This window comes from Camelus bactrianus, chromosome 8 (genome assembly GCF_048773025.1).
Source record: "Camelus bactrianus isolate YW-2024 breed Bactrian camel chromosome 8, ASM4877302v1, whole genome shotgun sequence".
Lineage (NCBI taxonomy): Eukaryota > Metazoa > Chordata > Mammalia > Artiodactyla > Camelidae > Camelus > Camelus bactrianus.
In genome coordinates this window covers 54962283-54987827 of record NC_133546.1, presented here as the reverse complement: position 1 = coordinate 54987827, position 25545 = coordinate 54962283, and the positions used below count along the sequence as shown (strand labels likewise).

The following is a 25545-nucleotide window of genomic DNA, read 5'->3' as shown; positions in this document are numbered from 1 at the left end:
ATATGGAAATCACCCAGCCTTTTATAGGTATAAGACTGAGACTGGCAAAGCTCTTCCAATGTTTTATGTCTATGATTCCTATATCACAACTCCTGAAAAATGGGCCAATTTGTTAACCAGCTCAGGGTCTCGGAGCATTCGCAATTCTCCTTATGATGCATTATTTATTGCACTTCTAGTGGACAGCAAACATAGATATGAAATTCTTCGAGGTGGTTTTGATGGAATTTACACATATTTTGCCACAAATGGCTTTACTTATGGCTCATCATATGAGAACTGGGCTAAGCTAAAATATTTTTGTGATCAGTACAACCTGATATTTATCCCAAGTGTGGGCCCAGGATACATAGATACCAGCATCCGTCCATGGAACACTCAGAATACTCGCAACCGAATCAATGGGAAATACTACGAGACCGCTCTGAGTGCTGCACTCCAAGCCCAACCCAGTATAATTTCCATCACCTCTTTTAATGAGTGGCATGAAGGAACTCAGATTGAAAAGGCTGTTCCCAAAAGAACTAGTAATACTGTATACCTGGATTACCGGCCTCATAAACCAAGCCTTTATCTAGAGCTAACTCGTAAATGGTCTGAAAAATACAGGAAGGAAAGAGCAGCTTATGCATTAGATCCCCAGCTACCTCTTTTTTAATGCACTGATTAAAGTTTAATAACTATGGAAATCACCTAATTTCAAGACATTCCTTTTGTTTTGAGTTACAGAAAGAAAACTGTCAATATGCTACTACTATCACCTCTAAAAATGTGCAGATTATTTTTATTAGAGATAGTAATATTATGATTGCCACCTTACACAGTGTTGCACTGAGAAAATATCTGAGAGAAAAGTTGTGCAAATAACATTCCTTGTAGCATAACTTGCTGAATTTCTGACTGAAATTGAAATCCTGCTTTGATAGCTCTTTTTATTCCACATTAGATAATTGCTTGTGTTCCCTAAAGTAGCACACAGTTAAATCCTACTGTGTTCTGGGCCCAAAGAAACAGGATCGTGTGTATATTTGGTGTGTGTTGAAGAAAAAAAAGACCTGAAAGATAATGTACATGTTCTTTTTTTCCAAATGATCCAGTCAACTATGTTAAATTTGTTAGTGTTCAGACTTTGGATAACTCTCCAATGATAATTCTTAAGAAAAGTAAAATCATATGCCTTTTGCCTTACTGTGAACCATATTATGTGAGGAAGACCTGCTTTCTGCAGCACAGTATACCTAATCATCTGCACATTTTTGGTGAGCTATATAGCATGCTGTTTTGCATGTCTAATATTTACAGCTACTTCTCAATTTCACAGTTGTTATTATGAAAATATAATGCCCCAAATGTTGTTTTTAAAGTCAATCTTTAACTTGTTATTATGCATGTTTTTAAATTTAATGTTAATTAGAGCCCCACTGTTAGATAAGAAAAAGTTGATACTATCATTAGATTGCCTTTTAAGATTTTAAGCTATTTTTTACTAACATTAATGGAGAAAACTTACTAAGCATTTTCAATTTTAAAGACATGGAAATGAAAATTCCTTTGCATCTTAAATTCATTCCTGAAGTTTGACTAAGTGGGTTTAAATACCTAATGATGGAAATAATACCTGAATTTAATTTAAAGTACTGTCTTTGAAATATATACAATAATATCCCCATCTAAAAATGGTAATGTTACCTATCAATCAGGGTAAAGATTTGTGATCAGTTGTCATAATGTGATGAAGTAATCATCTGAATGCTAAAATGAATGTTTAATTTCTAAAGAATAAAAAGCACTGTATCATATAGTTAATATTTGTAATTAGAACTATAGTAAAAAGTCTAATATGCTATTACATGAATATTATTTAGATATTTAATTCACTAAAGGTAAACAATAGGGAAATACTAAACAATATATATATTAATGTTCAGAGTATAAAGACACTCATCAGTTTATTTCAAAAGCACTGTTTAAAAATAGATTTCACTATCATGGCTTTGTAAAGAGGCATGATTAATGTTAAACTTATCTGTAACTTAAGAATTTGCCATTACTCAGAATGCTCAGGCCATGGGAAATTATAAGAATAAATCACTATAATGTTATAACCAAGCATTTTCATAGGAACACTCATACATTTATAACCTGTGGATTTTTTTTTCCTTACATCCAGTGAGCCACTATATATTATCTTAGGGATAAATTCTAAATATGTCATACCTAATAATTGTTTATAACATACCATATTTTATTAAAGTTTAGTTAGAGAAATATCTACCACACAGGAATTTTTGGCATTGCGTATGTCATATGTTTGAGCCCAGCATGACAGTAAATTTTATTCACTTTCTCTGAATCTTAGAACTATTTCATAAAAACAAGATAACTAAATCCTCAATATGGACACCATTGTCTCTCCAGCTCCCACTGCAGACATAGATCATCTGTGACAGCAAACTTTGCCTCTGAGCTTTGCTGGAGTTCCCAACACATTACCCCAAACAGCCAGATTTCTAAGAAAGATAAGATAGGTTCTCATTTCGGAAAGTTATTCTCAATGGAAGAATGTTTGGAGTCACATCTCATGATAATTAACTGATTTATAATTATTTGACTATCATAAAAGTTATTAGAAGGAATAGGGAGGAATGCTTCCACAATCTTCCTCAGGTATGTATTACAGCTGCCTTATACCATTTGACTCATAAAAAGTTTAGATTCTTTAGGAAATTTATCTTCCCCTAAAACAAAAGTAACAAGCCACCAGAGAACCTACCAAGTTCATAACTAAACACTTCTTGAAACTGATCAGTTACTCAGTTTAAACACAGTGACTGCTCCTTATATAGTGCCTACAGAAACAGTCCTTAAAAGTCTTAATTTGAGATTTAAATAAAGGTTGAACAGTCTCATGTCCCACTGCGTAGAAGCAATACTTTATAAAAATAACTGAAATTTAACTGGTCATAAACATTTACAATTTCAAAATGAAACACCAAGCCAAAAAGTTTTTTGGCTTAGATAGATATTCTTTTTTTTTTTTAATATACTTTAAATTTTATACTGACTTTGTTATATATCCACATAAAGGCTAAATGTTATTGTATGCTGAATGTATGATTATTATTCTTAAGAATTCAGGTATACTACGTTGCTTTACATACAGAGACTCAATTCATCCTAAGTCAAATCAAAGAATGTAGTCGCAGTGCTGTTATATTCCAGGTATCAATGAAGGGGGGAACACATTTCAGTGTGATTAGCTTTTGTTATTATAAAATTAGTATTTATAATATCAAAAGATAAAATAATTTAAGATTAATTAGTAAATTTTAGATCTATGATTATTTGCTTAAAGTTGAAACATACTGGCACTTTTTATATGTTCTAGGCTTCATTTAAAGCATCTTATGTATTGTACTTCAAATTTCTCTGTTTATGGTTAATTTTTTATATAAATTTAAAAAGCCTTTGAGTCTATTCCACTGAAATAAATATTTCATGATACTGAATGATATACCATGGTAGCTATAATTCTGTGAACAAGTCAGCTAATGGTATATGATTATATCATCATGCTTTTGTGTTTTTATTTGACTTTTTAAAAGAATAGGTTAAAAAGCTAAACAATCATTTTAAACAACACAAAATAAAGGGGCAGTCTTCAGCTACTCAGTGGCATCTAAAATACATTATGTCTGTGCACAAAAGTATTTTTGAGTCAGTTTTACAAAAGCCGTTTTCAAAATACTGTATAGCACCATGTTAATTTGATTATAGTGGCTAACAATGTAAACTTTATCCTTACCTTGAAAATATCAAATGAAAAAGAGAAAAATATTTAGAAGAAATTCAATTGTAGTACATGTAGTACATTTTAGAAATGTACATCTCTGAACACAGTCACTTATGACTAGCAGCCACTTTTTTGTTTATATGTACTAAATTTATATTTATTGAGTACTGCCATTATATATATCATTTTTTAATACCTAAACATCCATGTGGCAGACTAAGCCATTATTAAAATGAAGCAGTCTAATCTGACTCCTGTAAAGTCAACAGCAAATCTGATTGCTAAATTCTTACTTGAAAATTTGCTGTTATACTTTAATGTGCATTCTTGAAAATTATGCTCTTGACTTTTGAGGCGTTTTTATAAGCAAAATAGTTGGTGACAATCATATAAACAGTAGTTGAGTTCAAATTCTATTTTATTTTTCCTTATATGAGTATTATGGGTTTGTAGCTGAAGTCTTAATTTAATCCTCAAATAAAATATTTCCTTAGTGCACATGTTTCTCATGTCATTTTTTTTACTTGAGTTATTTTAAAATAAAATTTAGGTAATGTTTCCTCTTACAATATGTGTACTCTGACTCTGCAAAAAAGATTTGACATTTTTATAAGAAATAATTAACAATGAATATATAAATAAGAACGGAATTTAACAAAGGATGTACATATACGGTACTAGCATGTATGGCTGACGACTGCATTGGTACTGAACTGAAACACAAGGTGTTATATGGCTCTTGTCAGAAAAGAAGCACCTCCGTTCCTATGCAAGGCAAACTTCACCTTGTCGATACATTTTAAAATACATATCTTAAACAGGCACTATACCTAAGGTCAAAACTGTCAGGCAACATTAATAAATGCATTAGGTTTAAACCCTGTAGAGTCCTAGGGACTGTGGACGACTGTCACCTAATAGGAGTAGTTGCTAACAGCTCTTGTCAGTGTTGCCCCCTTTGCAGCTATGGGTCCCTAAAATGAGGAAGTATGTATGCCTGCGTGTGTGTAAATTTTTCTAATTAAAATTTGTTGGCAAATGTTGCAAAAGAGTTTTTAAATATTTGCTTGCTGGATCCAGCTCATTGGTCACTAGTTTTTGACCTCTGATGTAAAGAATGTAAAACTGTATTACGAAAAATGTCCTCAACATTTTATAACATTCACAGGGATTTCAGATGACTAGTTATTGTGATTATTATTGGATATATTCCAAGTATATAACAGTAAAAGACAAGTCAGTAAAAGTTAATCCATGTGGCTCTGATCATGTGATAGCTTTCTCCAGGTCTTGTCCGATCAGAAATTAAACCACCAGACAAGTGAGTTAGGTGCATATCTCTTAGCCAGTCTTCTCTATTATTCCTCCTGAATTTACTGTTGAGTAGCTGATTTGAGTTCATTTATATTTATTGAGAAGGACCTGAAATGCTTTTATTCTGTTGCTTTTTAGATACGGATCCATTGTTGAAGCCTAGCAAGTAGGTAGGAAAAAACTATAGGTAATTGCATTTAATTCTGGTGTCCACTTCTGCAACCTGTTTTCTGTCCTTTTGCCTCCTGCCTGCCTCTGCCCACCTACCTGCTGTTCAGCCTTCCTGTCTGTCTGAGCCTCAACTCACCTGGCTTCTTACCAGCTTTATTTCAAAAAGGATATTAATGATTTGTTAGGATACATAATATGTGACAATACAGTCTCAAAAGGAGAGCAGGAATAAAAATACACTTACTGAGCCCAGCACTAAATGAAAACTGAATAATGTGGTAAATATACTGCTATACTGGTGGCCACAAATTTAAGCTTTTGAGTAGCCAGTGTGAAAAAGGACATCTAATCATGTACACATTGTGCAGTGCCCATAGTGTAAGACACAAGTAAATTTCTCAAGAAAAAGATAGCTGCTTTGCTGTTAAGAGGAATTTCTTCTGAGGATTCTCATAAAGGGGATACTATACTACAACAATATCTTTATCAGCACCTTCCCTATAATGCATCAAGATCAAAGTTCATAAGACTTTTTAATAAATACCTTTATAGTATGTGATTACAGAATCATGCCAAAGCACCATTTACTAAAAGCAGTCATACATCTATCTATCCATCTGTCCGTCCATCTATATGCAGGATGGCCCTCAAGCAGTTCTCCCTTGATTTCTTTTTGGGTATTCATTAATTAAATATTTCTTGACTTTCTTCCAGATAATGTAGTGGTGAAGGCGATATACACTTAAGTAAGTTGCTTTCTTCTTTCAAGATGCTTAGTTTTTAACTGATAAAGCATTAAGTTTTAGGTGATGCAGTTTATACTTCTTGATTCCTTGTATCTAATCAGCTATACCCATGACAGAGCCTTTCTCATAAGTAATCAAAATGAAAGGGACTTGAGTCAGTTAAATATATATTAGTTCCAGGAAGAAAAATGAAATTAGTTATATAGCTTAGAATTTTATATAAAGATTTCTATTTGCTGAATTGGTAATAACCATAACTCACCATTAATAAAAAATAAACCAAAATGTTTACCAAAAACTGATCTGCCCAGTTTCCATATCTAAAATAAGGGGGTTGGGTTGGATGATGGCTAAGACTGGTAATCAGCACTATTTATCTGTTAATGTTTATCTGTTAATGTTATCAACAGCATCAAAAAAAGAGAAAGAAACATCTGCATTTCTATAATTAAGATGTAAAATCTGCCTGGGGGCGGGGAAGAATTCTATAAAACCATACCAACCTTAAAACTAACATTTGTCATCTACTCAATGTTTCATAACTCAAGTCTTTTCCTTTCAAATTACACTGTTGTGGATATTAAATATATTAATACAAAGCAAGTACCTACAACAGTCCTAGAAGATGGTAATGTTTAACAAACGTTGGCCATTATTGTCACTTTATACAACAAAATGGGAACAACCCGAATGTCCTGCTGTGGGTAAAAGGATAAATGAACTCTGGTACATTCATACAATAGAATATTGCTTGGCAATGATAAGTAACTAAACACTGCTACATACAACCACATGGATGAATCTCAAATGCATTATGTTATGTAACAGAAGTCAGCCTCCAAGGATTTTGTATTTTATGATTCTATTTACACTACATTCTGGAAAAGACAAAACTCCAGCCAGAATAGATTAGTAGTCATCACGGTTTAGGAGTTGGAGGCACGGAGGTTGACTACAAAGGAGCAGCACAAGGTAATTTGGAAGATGAGGGAACTATTCTGTGCCCTGACTAAGGTAGTGATTACCTGAGTCTGCTCATCTGCCAAAATTGACAGAGCCATACAACTCCCCCGCCAACACGCACACACAAAGAACAGATGAATTTTCTATGTATTTTTTAAAAACCCACAATCGGTACTACTACACAGTCACACAAATGGCTAAAATTACAATTACCGACAATGCTAAAACTCTCATACTTTTCTAGGGGTAGTATAAAATATTTCACCTTTCAAAAACCATTTGGCAGTTTTTTATAAAGTTAATCATACCTTCACCATATGACTGACAAATGTACTTTCACTAGTAGAATTTCTCATCTTTTCTCGTCATTCTCTCAGAACATGACGCTGTCATTCAGGCCATGCAACCAGAAAGCTGGGGTTATTCTTTGCCTTATCACACCTTCTCATGTCCTAAATCCCATCAACCGTTAAGTACTACTTCCTTTTTCCCCTATATATTTCCTAAATACTTCTGCTCTTCTCTGTGTGTACTATTTCTGATCACAGCCAGGACATAATCATTTTTCACTTGGCCTATTATGGCTTCTTAACTACTTTATATACCTACAGTACTGTCTATTTCAAATCAGTCTCTAGACTCAGAGTCTAGGTCATTCTCTTGCTTCAGATCCTTTAAGTGACTCCCAATTGCCTACCTACAGAATGAACTTCTTCACAAAATATATAAGTTGTCCTAAACCTACAGTGAGTCTTATCTCCTGGTTCTTTTCTTCTCAAAATTTCTGCTACAATAATATTATACTTTAGATTATACTTCAGAGGGGTCACCAAACAAAACTTGTTATTATACAATCTCATGAGGATTTGGGGGCTTTTTTTTTTTTTCAGGTGGTGTCTTTCCCATTGTTTCTCACTTAGTTTACTCCTGCTGGATGGAGCATGAGAATGGGTCATAAAAACAAAAGAAGAAAGGAAATAAATACTTCTAACAAGTAGCTAATGTGTATCAAACACAGTGATAAGTGTTGTACATGCTGTTTCCTGTAATACTCACCCAACACTCTAAGGTAACTTTTATTTATTTTATAGTCAAAAAAACTGTAAGTACGGAAGTTGCCAACATCCCCACTGTTGAGTAGGGACAGAGCTGAACAAACTGTCATTCTACTGTAGTGTCAACTTAATCTGATAATATTTCCCTACACGAAGCATTTTCCCGGTACTTCCAGGTTCGGCACTCAGAGTACACTTGTAGCACCTACTGCTTTGTACTGAGAGAAGTTTCACACATGAGTATCTTTCTTTCTACTATAAGTACCTTGAGGGTAGGGAATATCTTTGATTTCATTTAATAATATGATATACACACAGAAAAAAAGAACATAATAAATATAGAAGTTTTTTAAAAATACATAGATCCAACATTAAATTTAATGAAATGCAGCATTCCCTGTAGCTTTGAAGTCTGGCCCTAATTAGTGAGCGTGTCTTTTCTGCCTTTATACTCCCAGTGCCTGGCACAGAGTAGGTGTGAATTAAAAGTCTGTTGAACTTAAGATAGATTCATATGAAGCTTTGCATACACAAAATGATGTGTTACACAGAGGTTTCTGTTCCTCTTGGGCTACTCGCAAGAAGATTGTAGATGTGTTCCATGATCTGATGGTTGTAGCTAAATAATATTAGCATATATAATTTCACTGTATGTTCATTAAGGCATTAAAAATAAAACTAGCTCTATTTCATAAGTTATTCTTTTTTAATAAGACTTTTACACAAAGTCAATCTAGGGAAGTTCTGTAAAGCAAACAAAACAAAAAAGCTCCATTGCTTACATAAAAGTAAGGCTGTTGTGCCAATTTAACATAGTGGCAGAAGTGTCCCAGTTAAACAGACTTTTAATTAGTCATTTACTCTAACAGTATAATGTTTGAGATAGTCATAGCTTCTGAGTTATTTGCATAATCCCTGTGCTCGTTCCACTAAATTTTTGCTAAATATAACACAGCTATTAAAACAGAGCATGCACCACAAATTTTTAAAAAGTAAATACTGACATGCCTTTCAGTCAATATTAAGATTTAGAAGACCGTGTGTTGACTATTAACCTTACTTCTCCATTAATCATAATTCCTCATAGATCAATAAATCTTAAGGACAGTAGAATTAATTCTTACTATTTATGACAAAGGCCCATAAATATCATTCAGAATAATTAGTAAGGGTTGGGTTGGATCAGCAGTTATCCTAGGAAACCACGTGCTGGAGAAGCCCTGTAAATCCTGAAGAGATTATTTAGAGCCAAAAGGTACACCCATTCTTAGATACATTTCATCCTCTTCCCCATTTCCTCAAACCCCTGCTACCTTCTCTGTCCTAACAATTTTTGGTTTTGCTTCCTACTTAGAAAGTAGAAACCACTGAAGATGAAGCCCAGTGAGCCATGCCCTTGTGAAAATCCCCTTCCCTTGTGAGTGGGCAAAACCCATAATCAACCTCTAACAGAATTTACCTCTAACAGAAAAAGGCAAAGTTAGTGGGTTATCATTTCTGAAGTTATTAAATGGCAACAGTGATGGGATTTTGAGGATATAATTGAGAACCCTAATCAGTTGACTTTGAGTTAATCAAAAGGCAGCTCATCCTTGGTGGGCTGACCTAATCAGGTGACTTAAGTCCAGATGTTGGAGACAGAAGGCATTAGACTCTCTTGCTGGCCTAGAGAAGCAAACCACCACGAGCTTGCACCTTCAAGGAAATGAATTTACCCAATGACCACATAAGCTGGGAAGAGGACTCTGAACTTGACATGTCTTCCGCACCAGCTGACACCGTAATAACAGAGACCCTGAACAGAGAGGCAGGTTAAGCCATGCCAGATAGCCTGACTTAGGGGAACTGTGAGATAATAAAATATATGTTGTCTTAAGTTGCTAAATTTGTGATAATTTACTACACAGCAATAGAAAACTAATACACAATCAAAACAAACCCAGCCTTCCACCACCACACACCCTTGCATGTTTCATCTGTGCTCTGTCGGCCCTTCTTTTAACTATAGGTAAACTATGCTTGTTTTCATCGAATGCTAATCTCTCCCTCTGGGATCTGAACCTGATTTCCTCTTGTTTGCTCAGAGGCATTATTCTGACAATGGTCCTCTTTCACTCCTACATCCTTTCACTCTTTCACTACTACATCCTTATTTTTTTTATTTATTTACCCAAATGACATAGAAACAAACTGCAAATGGTATCTGGGACTGGAACCTAGAACAGTAAAAGGACATTAAGGGACATCAGTTTCTCAGCTTTGACATATACAATGGTGGTTCCCCACGTTCTTCAAGTCTTTGCTCAAATATCATCTTCCCAGTGAGGCCTCCTTGGACTACTGTTTTATTTTAGATTGCAGCCCCTATTTCCATTTAACAAACATATAGTGTGCTTACTTTTAGATGATGAGGCAATAAAATGAATGCAGTGTGTCTATGCCCAAGAAGTTCATTAGGTTAAAAGCAAAAGAATCGTTTCTTCAGCAAGTATCTGTTGTTTCTGATTGCCCAGTGTCCCTTAACTCTTGCTGGTAAAAATTCTGTCCTTTATATTTAAGGAACCACCCTTCCCTACTCTCTGTGGTCCTGGTGGAGTTATTAATCTCTGCATTTGGGGTCTGGACATATGGTGTAGACTGAGAAATGAATTTTCTCCCTCTGCTACAGTGATTGCCCAGGGCTGGGCATGTGAACGAAGCTCTGTTGAGCTCTAATGGTTCAGGCTTGGAGCACCCCATAGATATATTTTGTCTGACATGTAAAGCTTCTGAGAAAAAAGTCAACACACAGAAGGAAACAGAAGCAAGAGACTGAGAAACAGACTCCTGATGAGATATTTTGAACCCTCAGTTCCTACCCTGAATCACGCCTACCTTTTGTCTCCATTCCATTAGCCAGTAAAACTTTTTGATTAATTTTGGTTAGATTTCTTTCATGGAACTGAGAGAGTCCTGATTAATACAGCTGCGCATAGTGTTATAAGTCTCAAAATAGAGGTAGATGTGGCAAAGGCATTAAGAAGAGGAAAGTCAATCCTCTCTGAAGGGCTACGGAAACATTCACAGAGGAGTTACTCTAAGTTTTGAGGTCTATGAATTCAACATACGGACAAACAAGAGAAATGGCTTACTGAACTTCTGCGTTCTTACTATGTGCCAGCCACTATCTTAAGTACATTACATGCATTATGAAATAGATTTTATTGTCACTCATTTCATAATTGAAAAAGAAAGCATTAACTTGCCCAAGTTTACATCTGATAATTGAGTCCTCATCAGCTGAATTCCACAGTATGCTTTTTGTTTTTTAGGAAAATAAGTTTTGATATGCAGGTTTTGAAATGTTTGCCATGTATTCTGAGAACTCAAACTAATACACAATTTATTTGTTGTGGATTATATTTCCTTACAAAGGAGTATGATTTGAGGCCTGAAACCATCTAACTTTAATTTATCTAATAAGATAATTTACTAAAGACCAAAAGAATATGAAAATGCATATGTGTGTTCAAGTATGACTGAAGCATTATGCTGTACAACAGAAATTGACACATTATAAACTGACTGTACTTCAACAAAAATATATAAATACACAAAAAAAACCAGGATGTTCTCAATACTATTCAGAAATACTCTTAAAAAAAAAGAAAGAAAGAAAAAGGCCAGTGAGTAAAACAGAAATGTGGCTTAAGAAGAGAAAAATAACTAAGTTCATTTTTACAAAGTATTTGTTATAAGACTCTAAGTCTACTACCTGTGGGCTGCTAACTCCTGAGTGGAGCAGTTACTGCTGAGTGTGTACAATTACGTCCAACTTGTGGGAATCAATATTTCCCCTAATGTGGCTGAAACACTGAGTCAGTACTGGTGACAACTGTGTGGATGGGTTAGTGGGTGTTCACTCTACGAATGCAACTTAGTCAGGCAAAGAAAAAAAATTTTGAGGCACATTAATGTGCTGCTTTTCAAATGCTTTATTTCTGAGTAGTAGTATGTTAGTTTTACTAACAGAAAAAAGTTAATTTCTATGAGGAAAAGTGATAAATATTTTTGAGGATGCATGAATAGTCCTGTAAGAGCTGACAGTTTTGAGAGAACTTCAGATTTATTTGCTCACAAAACCTTGTAACATCTGACACCAACTGATATAGAATGTTTCTCTATGCTACAGCTTCTTAAACTTTTCGTCTCACAAATCACCCTCTTATAGAATAAACCATTCATTTTATTCAAATAATATCTGCTTTTCTGCAGATATTATGATTATAGTGCCATGTAGACTGATCTCAGTCATCTCTTTATCATTAATGAAAACTTTAATTAAGATTTCTCTCACTGACTGACACTGTTCTTTTGTTGTTCATTGTGCCATCAGACTATTAAGATAGCTGAGAAAATACTGATTTTCTTTAAGGATGCCCTGAAACCTTTCTGTCTTTTTGAATTTTTAACTTTTGTAGGCATAAATCCAAGTATTCATACGCTGAAATATTTCTTCTTTATTGTGCACAGATTTCCAAGAACTCTAGAAAATGTGTTTTTATTCACCATTTAGAAGCATCATGCCTTCTTATTGGGAATTACTGTGCTCTAGGAAATAAAATATTTTCAACTATGAATTTGAGAAACCTATTTTACCTACCTAACTAGCTTCAAGTGAGCTCACAACTCATTAGTGGAACTTTCACTAAAAAATTGGTAAGAACTTTGGAAATAAGCTAAAATGTATTTTCAAACTTTTAAAAGTCTGTTTTTAATCTTTTACTTTCTTTCTCTTCATTCCTTCCTTGCTTTCTGTTTTTTTCCTTTCTATCTCATTCCTGCCTTCCTAGTTTCCTTTCTTTCTTAAAAGCAAAAACAACAAAAAAAGCTTAGTGTTACAAATGACATTTCTTGAGATCAGATTTTTTTTATAGGCAGAACTACAGAAATAACAGGATCCAAAGTAGGATGCCATATCTTGTAAGATTCTGTTTCCAATTCTTGAATCTAAACACCAAAATAATTTTTACATTTTCTAATCAGCCTTGAACTTTATGGGCTCTGGATGATCTATGCCAAATTTTCATAAACAACTCTAAGATAATAGTTGAAATTGCATCACTCCTGCGTATATTTTGATTAGAGCATGTTAATTCATCACAGATGAGGATAACATTTCTGGCTAATATCTTCTGAGTATCTACTGACGTTGCTTTAACTTTGTTGTCTCATTAACATTCAAAACACCCTTGTAGGGTAAAGGTAAGCTGTCTTTGGCTCCATTTTCAGTTTCCTCATCCATAAAATGCAAATAGTAGCACTTACCTTCTGGAGTTATGTGTTATTAGTTGAGGTAAGTGGTGCAGAGTAACCCACCTAGGGGTACAAAGCTAACTAGTGACAGGGCCAGGATTTAAGCCCAGACCCGTGTAACTCTAGACCTTGTGTGCTTAGTTTGCTATAATGACATACTGAAAGCTAACCGCTGCTGAAAGAACACCTTCCCCTAGTTCCTACACTGCTCTCAGCTGGATTGTGGGGAGGATGACAGAGCTTGATTTACTTTCACTATGACCGTGACTTCCCGTGCTCCAATCATCGTACCTTACCTTGAACCAGATCCAAGAAGGGTCTACATTTCAGCTTAATCATCCATCTCTCCATAAGATACCATCAGTCATATAACATTGTGTCCTATATTCCTGCTTATCTTAGTCCCCCTGACAGAAAGTGCAAACCCCATATCCTTTCTCAATTTAGCTCCATATGGCACTGAACTTTTCTTACTCAAGCTCGCAGTCTTTTCTGACAGACTCTTAAGACACATTCAATTATTCTAACCTCCTGGTACTCAAGTTCTTGTGTAATCTGTTCCCCTTGAGTGTGAATGGGGCTTGTGACTTGATTCTAACCAATAAAATACCACGTAAGTGACTGCACTTAGACATCACACCTGTGATTATGATATACAATGCTGGACTGTCTGTTATGCTAGAAGACTCTCCCTTACTGGTTTTGATGAAGCAAACTGCCTCATTTGGAAGGTCTATGTGGCAAAGAACTGAGGATGACCTCTAGCCAATAGCCAGCAGGAAATCATCTGTAAGTTCAAATTCTGCCAACAACCACTTGAGTTTGGAAGGAAATACTTCTCCAGTCAAGTCTTAAGAGCACAGCTTTGGGTGGTAAACTGGCCTTTCAGAGGCCAGGTAAACCATGCTTAGAAGACTCCTGACCCATAGAAACTGAGAGATGATAAATCTTCATTGTTTTAAGCTGCTAAATGTGTGATATCACCCAGCAATATGCAACTAATACACCCCTGAATCCCCAAAGCACTCTGTGCCCTCTGGAACTCACTGAGGAAGTAGAGGCCTCAGAAGAGAATTTCTACATCTATCAGCAAGTATTTCAATCTACCCACATGTTTTTTTTTCCTGATTATTCAACTGTCTCTCGGTATAACGGATGAACTTTCCATGCTCCTAACACCATCTTCTGAACTGTGCATTTGATTCAGTTCCCTCTCTCCATCTCAGATTTTGCTCCTGTGATTTTTTCTCCCTTTACCATCATCATTTTTTCCTTTCTAATGAATAGTTCTTATTTGGACAGAAGCATATATACTATCTCCATCATAAAATGACAACAAAAACTGGGCTTCATCAGTTACAGACCCCGTGTTCCCTGATACAGCAAGTATTTCAGAGGAGTTGTTTATACCCTCTTATCTACTTCTCCTACTATTCTGTTTTGAATCCAATTAGCCTTTCTTTCTTACCACTCCACTAAAAGTGCTCTTATTGGGGTCCCTAATAACCTCCAAATTGATCAATTTAAGAGGTAGTTCCTAGTCTTCATCTTATTCAAACTCTCAGCAGTGCTACAGTTGGTTATTTCTCCTCCTTGAAGCACTTTCTCCTCCTAGTTTTAGTAACAACCCCCACTTCCGATTTTCCTTCCAATACCGACTGCTCCTTTTCAGTCTACTCTGCTGTATCCTCCTGCCTTTCTTAACCTGCATTGTAACCACTGAAGGTTACAATGCTCTGGGCTTTGTCCTTGTACATCTCTTCTCTATCCACGTTCCCCTCCTAGGCAATCTTGTCTAGTTCCATGGCTTTAAGGCTCAATGATATGCATATCACCTCCAAAACTACAGCACTGACTTTTCATCCAAACTCTAGGTTCATATATCTAATCTGCACTTGGGTTTCTAACAGATAACTCAAATTTAACTTTATAAAGATTGAACTCTTCATTTCCTGCCTCCCACAAACATTTGCTTTCCCAGGAAGTGGCATAAGCATACTTTCTGTTGCTCATGCCCAAATCCTTGGGATCAATCTTGATTCCTCTCTCTATTTCACATCCCACATCCATTCCTTTGCTGAGACTCTGCCAGTTCTATCTTCAAAATATGTTCTAAATATGAACCTTTCTCATTCTATTCACTGAGACCACTTTGGTTCCAGCCACCACCTTTTCTTCCCTGGCTGCAGCTCCTCATCTTGCTTTTGTTTTTGGAAACTTACAGTTTATCCACTCCTTTGTAGCTGACTGAGTGATCCTTTATAATATGCGAAGTTACATCACGATATTATTTCTTAAAACTATCCAGTGACTCCCTTCAACACTAGGAATAAAATCCTAAGTATTTACAGGATGTATCCAAACCTGCATGATCTAACCCTTGTTTCCACCCTGACCATCCTTCCTTCATTCTTCCCTCATTCACTCCACCCCAGCCACACAGACCTCTTGCTGTCTCTGGAACACTCTATGCAGGTGCGTTCCACAGGGTCTTCCTTCCATTGTCTTTGCCGTTTCCCCTTCTCAGAATGATATTCCCCAAGATATCTGCAAGCTTCACTGCTACCCTCATTTTATTAATGCCCCTGGCAAAAAGTTTCAAAATTCCTCCCCTGAGTATATTATCTAAACTAGTAGCCATTTCACTGGGGAATTCTATCAAACATACAAGGAAGAATTCATACCAAGCCTCAAACTCTTTGAAAAGACTGAAGAGGAGGGAATACTCCCAAACTAACTCTATGAAGCCACCATCACCCTGATACCAAAGCCAGACAAAGACACTACCAAAAAAGAAAGCTATAGGCCAATACTGTTGATGAACATAGAAGCAAAAATCCTCAACAAAATAGTAGCAAACAGAATCCAACAACATATAAAAAAGATCATATACCATGATCAAGTTGGATTCATCCCAGGGACACAAGGGTGGTTAAACATACACAAATCAATCAACGTGACACACCACATCAACGAGAGAAAGGACAAAAACCACATGATCATCTCAATAGATGCAGAAAAAGCATTTGATAAAAATTCAACATCCATTTATGATTAAAAAACTCTTACCAAAGTGGGTATAAAGGGAACATATCTCAAAATAATAAAAGCGATTTATGACAGACCTACAGCCAGCATAATATTCAACAGTGAAAAGCTGAAAACATTTCTACTAAAATCTGGAACAAGACAAGGATGCCCACTCTCACCACTTCTATTTAATATAGTAATGGAAGTCCTAGCCATAGCAATTAGACTAGAAAAAGAAATAAAAGGGATCCAAATTTTAAGAGAAGAGGTAAAATTGTCATTGTATACAGATATGATACTATATATAGAAAACCCTAAAGGCTCCACACAAAAACTACTAAGGCTAATAAAATAATTTGGCAAGGTAGCAGGATACAAGATTAACATACAGAAATCAGTGGCATTTCTTTACATTAACAATGAATATCAGAAAAGGAAAGTAAAGAAACAATCCCTTTTAAAACTGCATCCAAAACAATAAAATACTTAGGAATAAATCTGACTAAGGAAGTGAAAGACTTATATGTGGAGAACTACAAAACATTCACTAAGGAAATTAAAGATGACTTAAAGAAATGGAAAGATACCCCATGTTCTTGGATTGGAAGAATTAATATTGTTAAAATGGCCATACTACCCAAAGCAATCTACAGATTTAATGCAATTCCTCTCAAATTACCCAGGACATTTTTCACAGAATTAGAGCAATAATCCCAAAATTTATACGGAATTACAAAAGACCCAAAATTGCCAAAGCATTACTGACGAAAAAGAATCAAGCTGGAGGAATAACCTTCCCAGACTTCACACAATACTACTGTAGCTCTGTAGCATGGTATTGGTACAAAAACAGACATATGGATCAATGGAACAGAACAGAGAGCCCAGAAATAAACCTACAGACTTATGGTCAATTAATCTTTGACAAGGGAGGCAAGGACGTACAATGGAGTAAAGACAGTCTCTTCAGCAAGTGGTGTTGGGAAAACTGGACAGCTGCATGTAAATCAGTGAAGTTAGAACACTCCCTTACACCATACACAGAAACAAATTCAAATGGCTTAAAGACTTAAACGTAAGACCAGACACTATAAACTTCTTAGAAGAAAACACGGGCAAAACATTACCCTACATAAATCTTAGCCATGTTCTCCTAGGGCCGTCTACCCAAGCAATAGAAATAAAAGCAAAAATAAACAAATGGGACCTAATTAAACTTACAAGCTTTTGCAAAGGAAAGGAAACCATAAGCAAAACAAAAAGACAACCTACGGAATGGGAGAAAATATTTACAAAAGATGAGACTGACAAGGCCTTAATCTCCAGAATATATAAACAGCTCATACAACTTTATAAGAAAAAAACAAACAACCAAATCCAAAATTGGGCCAAAGACCTAAACAAGCAATCCTCCAGTGAAGACATACAAATGACCAATAGGCACATAAAAAAAGGCTCAATATCGCTAATTATCAGAGAAATGCAAATCAAAACTACAATGAGGTATCACCTCACAAAAGTCAGAAGAGCCATCACTCAAAAGTCCACAAATGATAAATGCTGGAGAGGGTGTGCAGAAAAGGGGACCCTCCTACACTGCTGGTTGGAATGTAGTTTGGTGCAGCTGTTATGGAAAACAGTATGGAGATTCCTCAAAAAACTAAAAACAGACTTACCATGTGATCTAGCAATCCCACTCCTGGGCATATATCCAGAGGGAACCTTAATTCTAAAAGACCCATGCACCCCAATGTTCATAGAAGCACTATTTACAATAGCCAAGACATGGAAGCAACCTAAGTGCCCATCAACAGATGACTGGATGAAGATGCAGTGGCATATTTATACAATGGAATACTACTCAGCCATAAAGGAAGAATAAAATAATGCTGTTTGCAGCAACATGGAGGAACCTGGAGAAGGTCATTCTAAGTGAAGTAAGCCAGGAAGAGAAAGAAACATATCGTATGATATCACTTATATGTGGAATCTAGAAAAATAAAAAGACAAATGAACTTATTTACAAAACAGAAACAGACTCACAGACATAGAAAACAAACTTACAGTTACTGGTGGGCAAAGAGGTGGGAAGGAATAAATTGGGATTTATCAAGATATACAGACACTAACTATTATATATAAAATAGATAAACAAGTTTACACTGTATAGCACAAGGAACCATATTCAATATCTTGTAGTAACTTTGGTGAAAAGGATATAAAAAGGAATATATGTATGATCCTATATGACTGAAGTATTGTGCTGTACACAAGAAACTGACACACTGTAAACTGACTATACTTCAGTGAAAATATATTAAAAACATAAAATAAAAATAAATAAACAAACTAGTAGCCATGATTCTCTATTACTTTGTGCTACTTCATTTTTCTTCAAGGCTTTTTTACCAAAGTCAATATTCTGTAGCTGTTTTTCGAGTCTGACATCCTTTCTGGAATGTAAGTTCCATGTCCTGGTGGGTCCTTTGTTTACTCTCTGCTGTGTCACAGTGCAGACGAGTTCTTGGGGGTAGGTGAGGCATGAGTAAAGCAGCAAACCATGAAAATGAGAATACCAAAATACCACCATTTATGGAGTTATAGAAAAGGCATTTTCCATTAAAATGTTTGTGTCTTGATGAAGAATTTGCTGTTATGCAATAGATCTGTCACCTGTATGCTACAGTTTATTTGTAGCTATTTACGTAGAGATGGTCTCATCACATTTCTAATTGGTTCCTTTTATCTTCTGGGAAATAGGGAGTTTTGTCTCCATTCTCCCTGTCCCCAACCACCATGATTTATTTAAAATAAGCTTTCATTTAACTTTCATAGAGGTATTTATCCAGGCTTTTAAGAATTCTCATCAGTTGATCCTTTTCTGCTCCAAGACTTTCACTGAGGAAAGATAATTGGTTAGAATATTTTGTAAGATTCATTACCTAACCATTAATCCTCTAGTTAGCTTTGATCTTTCCCAGATGGCAAAAACATCAAAAAGATTTTTCAAAACTTTTTAAAGACCTTTTCTGTGTCCTGACTGGCAATATTTCTTCCATCCAACTTACTCTTTGAAGGTGCCAACGGACCTGTGAATGTTTTTGAAATTGTCACAGAGCCCCCCCCCCCATTTCTTTCTCATTGTAAGTATTACAAAAGAACTCTACTCAGTTATTCTGCGTCTGTATTTGTTTAATGACACTTCTCACACACCTGCCCCTCCTCGTGGTAAGTTTTAACACGCAACCAACCTGTCGTTTAGTGCCTACGAACGGTGTTATGTTTCTGCAGAGATGGGTCCAGGCTCACCTCTCACAACCCCATTGTGCATAATCACAAAAATGCACAGAAGAGTACTTCAGAGTACTCTTGCTTTTAAATGGCTTTCTCAAATCCCCCCTAAAAATGAAGAGAGTCTCTTACTTACAGCACTTCAAATTCAATGTGCCTGGACTGCTGACAAAATCAAACTTGGACACACTACTAGGAAACTATATTCATATAACAAATATGACTTTAGGAAAAAGTTGTAAATTTGCAGAAAACAATCGCTCTGTGCTTTCAAATTGGCACTTCTTCCCTTTCTCCATTCCTCGTCTCCATTTAGAATGTGTGTAGTTCTGTGCTTCTTGCATTTGAGATTAAAACCTGGCTCTCAGAATTTTTCTTAAAACTGCAAGTCGTTTCCATGGAAACCCAGCATGGCTTCTCAAATGGCAGGTTTCTCACACTAGCGCTTTCAGCTTATGAAGGAGCCGCCATTGAAGTGTGACAATCTCTTCCACCCCGGCGAAGTAAGTAGGGAATACTGGCACAAGAAGAGAGATCAAGGATGACTGTATGATTATATAGTATCTCCACACCCAAAAATGTGGGGTAAAATCCAATCAGTTAAACAGCAATGTTTTAAGAAAGAACAATCACCTTCCTGCATACTAATCAAACTGCAGAGGCAGAGAAGCGTACTGATTTCCTTTTCTACAAAATAGAACCAGCTCTGTCCCACCACTTCTACTGGCTCTTGAATCTGCCTCCCAAAGCAGAGGGGCTGCTTCACACAGCACAGTCTCCCCCGTCCCCTCCCCACCCAGCTGGGGGCCCTGAACCTGGCCCAGCCCTGGGTTAAAATGTGGAACCCGGGCACTGACAAAGCAGAGAGAAAAGTGGGCAGTTGGGCCTGTGGCTTGCACACACGGAGCAGGGCCCTGTGTTGTAAGAAGGACAGGAAGTGATGAGCTGAGGCTTGGCTCCTGATGTCTCCAGGATCAAACAAATGGATCCCTGTACACGGAAATTTCCTTTCATGAGCACAGCCAGATGCCCCCCGCTGGGGTCCCAGTCCATGGAGTGAGTCTCTTCTCTCCATTCGGTCACTGTCCTGTTGTCTCAGGCAGATCTGCCATAATCCTCGCTGCTTCAATCACTCTCTGGATAGAGGAAGAGCCATTGACTGGCTGCAAGAGTGGGAAGGTATATGGGGTCTACAGTACCTCAGAGATTTTCAGTCAGCCTTTTATAGCCCTATTTCCACCCCATTTCGAGAGTTAACTATTAAAGTAAATTCTGGAGCCTTTTGAAGTTTCCACAGTATAAATATAGTTGTTCCTCTGCTTTTCCACTGTTGGCCTTAAGTTTCATTTCCTTGGGTGTACCAAGTCAGTCGCTTCTTGTGCCTCTGTTTTCCAGCTTCCAAATTTTGTTGCTCTTGTGTCTTCTCCCATTCTCATTGTTTTTGTCATTTTGTCCATTATAAACATGATTTTGGTGTCATTTAACAGGATTTTAGGACGGAGTAGAAAATAATACGTATATTCAACATGCCATCACTTGTGGGTTTATTCTTTATCTTTCTGCTACTATGTATGAATCAAGTAATCTATAATCCTTAATTGTTATACCTGGAAAGGCCTGTGGAGATCAGATACTCTCTCTTGTTTCACAGATGAAAAACCTAACCCCAGAGAGGTTCATGACCAACTGAGAGTTTGTCTGAGTAGGTTTGGGATTTGGACACAGGCCTTTGACACTGAAATTTCAGCTATCAGAAGCTGAGGATTTTTAAATAAGCCCCTATGAGTGATCGTATCAAAACCCTTATATTATGAACTAAACACCAGAAGAGCTGAGACTTATACTTGGTCAGACTGCCAGACAGAACTCGAGTCTCTTGACAATCAATCCATATTTTCACAATGGCTCTTTAGAATAGCTTCTTCAAAGTTAGTGAAGATGGATTTAGAAGAGAAAAGAGACATGGTTTATGTTTTGGATAATAAATGGTATCTGTGCTTTGGAGTTCCTGGGTCTCTAAACTCAGTAAAACTAGGTGAGTCAATACTAGTGCCAGCCCTCAGCAAAGCTCTGGTAAGGCCCGTCTTCACTTCAGGAAGACTGCTCAGAAATAGCTGGATTATTCAGAACTCACACAACTAGTAAGATTCGTGGCGTCTTTGTCTTTTGAAGAGGGCAATGTTCTGTCAGAGTTCCGCAGGTGCTCTGGTTGCCTGGGTGGGTCCGTGGATGTGAGTCTTGGTGTATTTGTGGGAGAGGGTGAGCTACGAGCGTCCTTCTGCTCCGCCATCTTGGCCCCTCCTCTCACACAACTCGTAAGATAGTAGAGGTGATTTAACATGAAAGGTATTGATATAGAAAATGTTGCTTCGGATAAATGTAAACCAAACTACTTGCAGCAATGTAAAACAACTGTTAATGACAATGTCAATCATGGTAAAACTGGAGTAAACGTCAACCTGAGGCTAAGAAATGCAAACAAAACCAAAATACAGAACTCTCTGAATTTTCTAGCATTCCCAAGCTTAGGGAAATACACACACACACACACACACACATATACAGAGAAAAACATACACGTGTATATCTCAATATATAAAAAGTAAATGCAAATAATTGGGTAGGTTAGTATTAGCTTCAGGGTATATTTACTGTCATGCTATAAAACTTAAAAAGTAGGATTTTATAATGAAGTGTTAACTTTATAGCAAAGAAATTAGCAGTATATAATTAACATGTAAAGTATATGCAAATAGACTATTATGTAAAAATCAAGCAAAGGGTCAGTGCTAAAAATCTGCAGGTTTAGTGAAAACAAAAAATTATGATTAAGTCACTGTAGCCTCAGAGTAGCTTCAAAAAATATCCTCGAATTTCAAAGAAATGGAAGGAAAAGGAGTGGGCTTGATGACTTGTTTTAATTAAGGTGTAACTCTAGCTTCTGGACACAACATGTAAAACTGACCCAAGTATGGCTTATGAAATAGAAAATGACTTCTCAAACTGATGAAATCCTAAATTGGGATCAGTATCTTAACTACATTATTTTTCTTGTTAATAAACATTAACTAATAGTGTGTGAGAGTTTGGGGCCAATGTATTAAATTTGTTTACCCCAAGTGACTTGGAAATCATTTGTGTTGAACAGAAACAAAAATACGTTGAAGGTCACCCAGCCCAGGTTCTGTAGTAGCCCTTGTCGTGGCCACATCTGGAGCACTGAGGTTCGGGAGAGACCAACACCCAGAATCAAGACTGATGCAAGAGGCATGTGTGTTACGTGTCTTGCTGTTCATTAAACAACTCTGCCTTGGCACTTGCCAAAATACATGTGTGTTCCTGAGCAGGACTGATTTTGTTTTTCCTGTATCTGAAATCAAGGTGCTGTTCGTATGTGAGAAATACAAGCCAGTCAAAGAAAGCATTCAGAAAAAAATTTGATTTCTTTCCTTTGTCCCTTGGTTCATTCTTTCTTTGGCTCTCTATTATTGGTTGCTATTTCCAGTGGTCAGGATGGTTTTCCTTCTTCTTTATTTTTCTCTTGTCCCTCCAGTCAGAAATTCTTATTTGTAATCCTTTTCAAACTCCAAATTAGGGAAACTTTCTGGGTTATTTCTTTGGTCTGAATGTTGGTGTCCCCCTCCAAATTCATATGTTGAAAACCTAATGCCCAAAGATGATGGTATTAGGAGGTGGAGCCTCTGGGAGGTGCTTAGGTCATGCAGATGGAGCCCTTCTGAAGGGGACAGTGTTCTTGTAAGAGTCCTCAGGGAGCTCCCTGGCCTTTTCTGCCACATGAGGACACGTCGAAAGTCTGTCACCCAGAAGAGGGCCCTCACCCAACCATGCTGGCACCCTGATCTCCAACTTTCAGTTTCCAGAACCCTAGAAATAAATTTCTTTTTTATAAGTGACCTAATTTGTGGTATTTGGTTATAGAACCTCGAAATAAGATACTCCTCCTAATAGTGGTGACTATAATTAGATAAGAACATAAGTCTGTTACTCCCCTCTTACCAGTGCCAGGCGCTGGGCTTAGGGTATTATCTGTATGGTGGAATTATATCTGGAAGTATTAACTCATCTAGTTAATGTCTCTAATTCCCTGTCCCTCGTTTCTCACACTTACATCTCATGGGCTAGTTTCCCAGTATCTATCTTACACTAAAGAAAAAGAAAAGTTGAACGAAACAGCCAAACTAAGGAGGAAAAGATTGTCTTTTCAGAGACCAGCTTTTCTTAAATTAAAAAAAAAAAAAAAGGCCTATGGAAATGAGAGGAAAAAATGATATGACGTCTAAAACCTCAAAGAGAGGCAGGGTGGTTTGGGGAGACCTCCAAGATGGAACCTCGGGAAATCATGAATTCCCCATGAACCTGCTCTTCCAAGTTAAATCAATGAGGTATTTCCTTGTGAGCGTAGTTAATATTGGACCCACTATGGCTACGTATGTGTCAGGAAACTAAGACTAAGTAACTCAGGCAAGATCACTGTCCAGTCAGTTCTGGAGCTGGAATACAAGCCTATGTGCTGGGGCACCAGAGCTTTCTTTTATCGTGTTATTTTACTGCTTCCAAATGTCTATGGCAAAATAATTTATAGTAAGGACTTATCAATAGAGTGACATTTCATTGCCTCTAAAATGTATCCATACTCTCAGAGAACAATACTGGGCTTCATTTTTTTACCCTACTATGTACTGACTTTCCTCAGAGAGATTTGGATCAAGGGCATTTCTGGCAATGAAAAATGACTGGCCAGTTCCTGTGCAGCCTGGGCTTTAGGACGTCTCTATCACTTGGAGGTGTTCACAATTCTGATGTGAGGGAAACCTAACACCATTTAGATAAATGTGATTTTAATTAACAAAAAACCGAATTCCAACCCAAGGGAGAGTTAACTTCAACCTCAGAATTAGCTATATAATGAATCTAGTTTTTAAAATGTCAGTCATGCCCACCCCCCACCTGCATTTCTGGTAATGCTGCTATGGTTTCCAAGGAGCGGTCTGTCAATCTGGCTTTCTGGTGTCAATTGCTGAAGTTCAATTTGCACAAGAACAAAGCAACTTGAGTTTACATCAAGTCACTTTGTCTTTTTTTTTAGCATAAAACCCATGTTGCAGGATTGAGCCTCAAACAATATGGTACCTAAGGATTCCAGCTTGTTCCATGTACAACCTACCCCCACCTTCTGCCCCTGCTCTCCATTATGCAGTCTCAAAAAAAAAAAAAAATCAACTTATGAAAGAAAAATTTGGTAAGTTGGTCTTTCATGAAATTGAAAACTTTTCTGCAAAAGATACTATTAAGAAAATGAAAGACAAGCCACAGACCTGGAGAAAAACACATATATGGTAAAGGACACATCATCAAAAATATATAGACAGCTGGTGAAATACAAAAATAAGTTAAGCCAGTAAATAATGGGCACAAGAGCTGAACAAATACCTTATCAAAGAAGATACAGTGATAGCCAATAAGCATAAGAAAAGATGCTCAACATCTTATGTCATTAGGAAAATGCAAACTAAGACTATAATGAGATATCACTATACACATATTAGAATTGCTAAAATCCGAACAATGACATTTCCAAATGCTGGTGAGGATATAAAGCAACAAGTACGCTTATTCATCACTGGAGGAATTGCAAAATGATACAGCTATTTTGGAGAACAGTTGGCAGTTTCTTACAAAGCTGAGGATAATCTCAACATGTGATTTAGTAAGCAAGTTCTTAGATATTTACCCAAATGACTTAAAAGCATATGTCGCACAAACACCCACATGCAAATTTTTATAGCAGCTTCACTCATAACTATCAAAAACTGGGAAGTAACCAAGATGTCTCTCAACAGGTAAATGGATAAACACACTGTTTTAC

At 36.6% G+C, this 25545-nt stretch overlaps 1 protein-coding gene across 2 annotated transcripts in view; it reads left to right on the top strand.

The window, feature by feature from the left end:
- The window catches only part of MANEA (mannosidase endo-alpha), a 60139-nt gene extending 55848 nt beyond the window's left edge, over positions 1-4291 (top strand). For both annotated transcript variants that reach the window (XM_074368608.1, XM_074368607.1), the window contains exon 5: positions 1-4291. In XM_074368608.1, the coding sequence (XP_074224709.1) occupies positions 1-658 (658 nt within the window). In that variant the 3' untranslated portion in view covers positions 659-4291.
- Positions 4292-25545: the final 21254 nt, after the last annotated feature.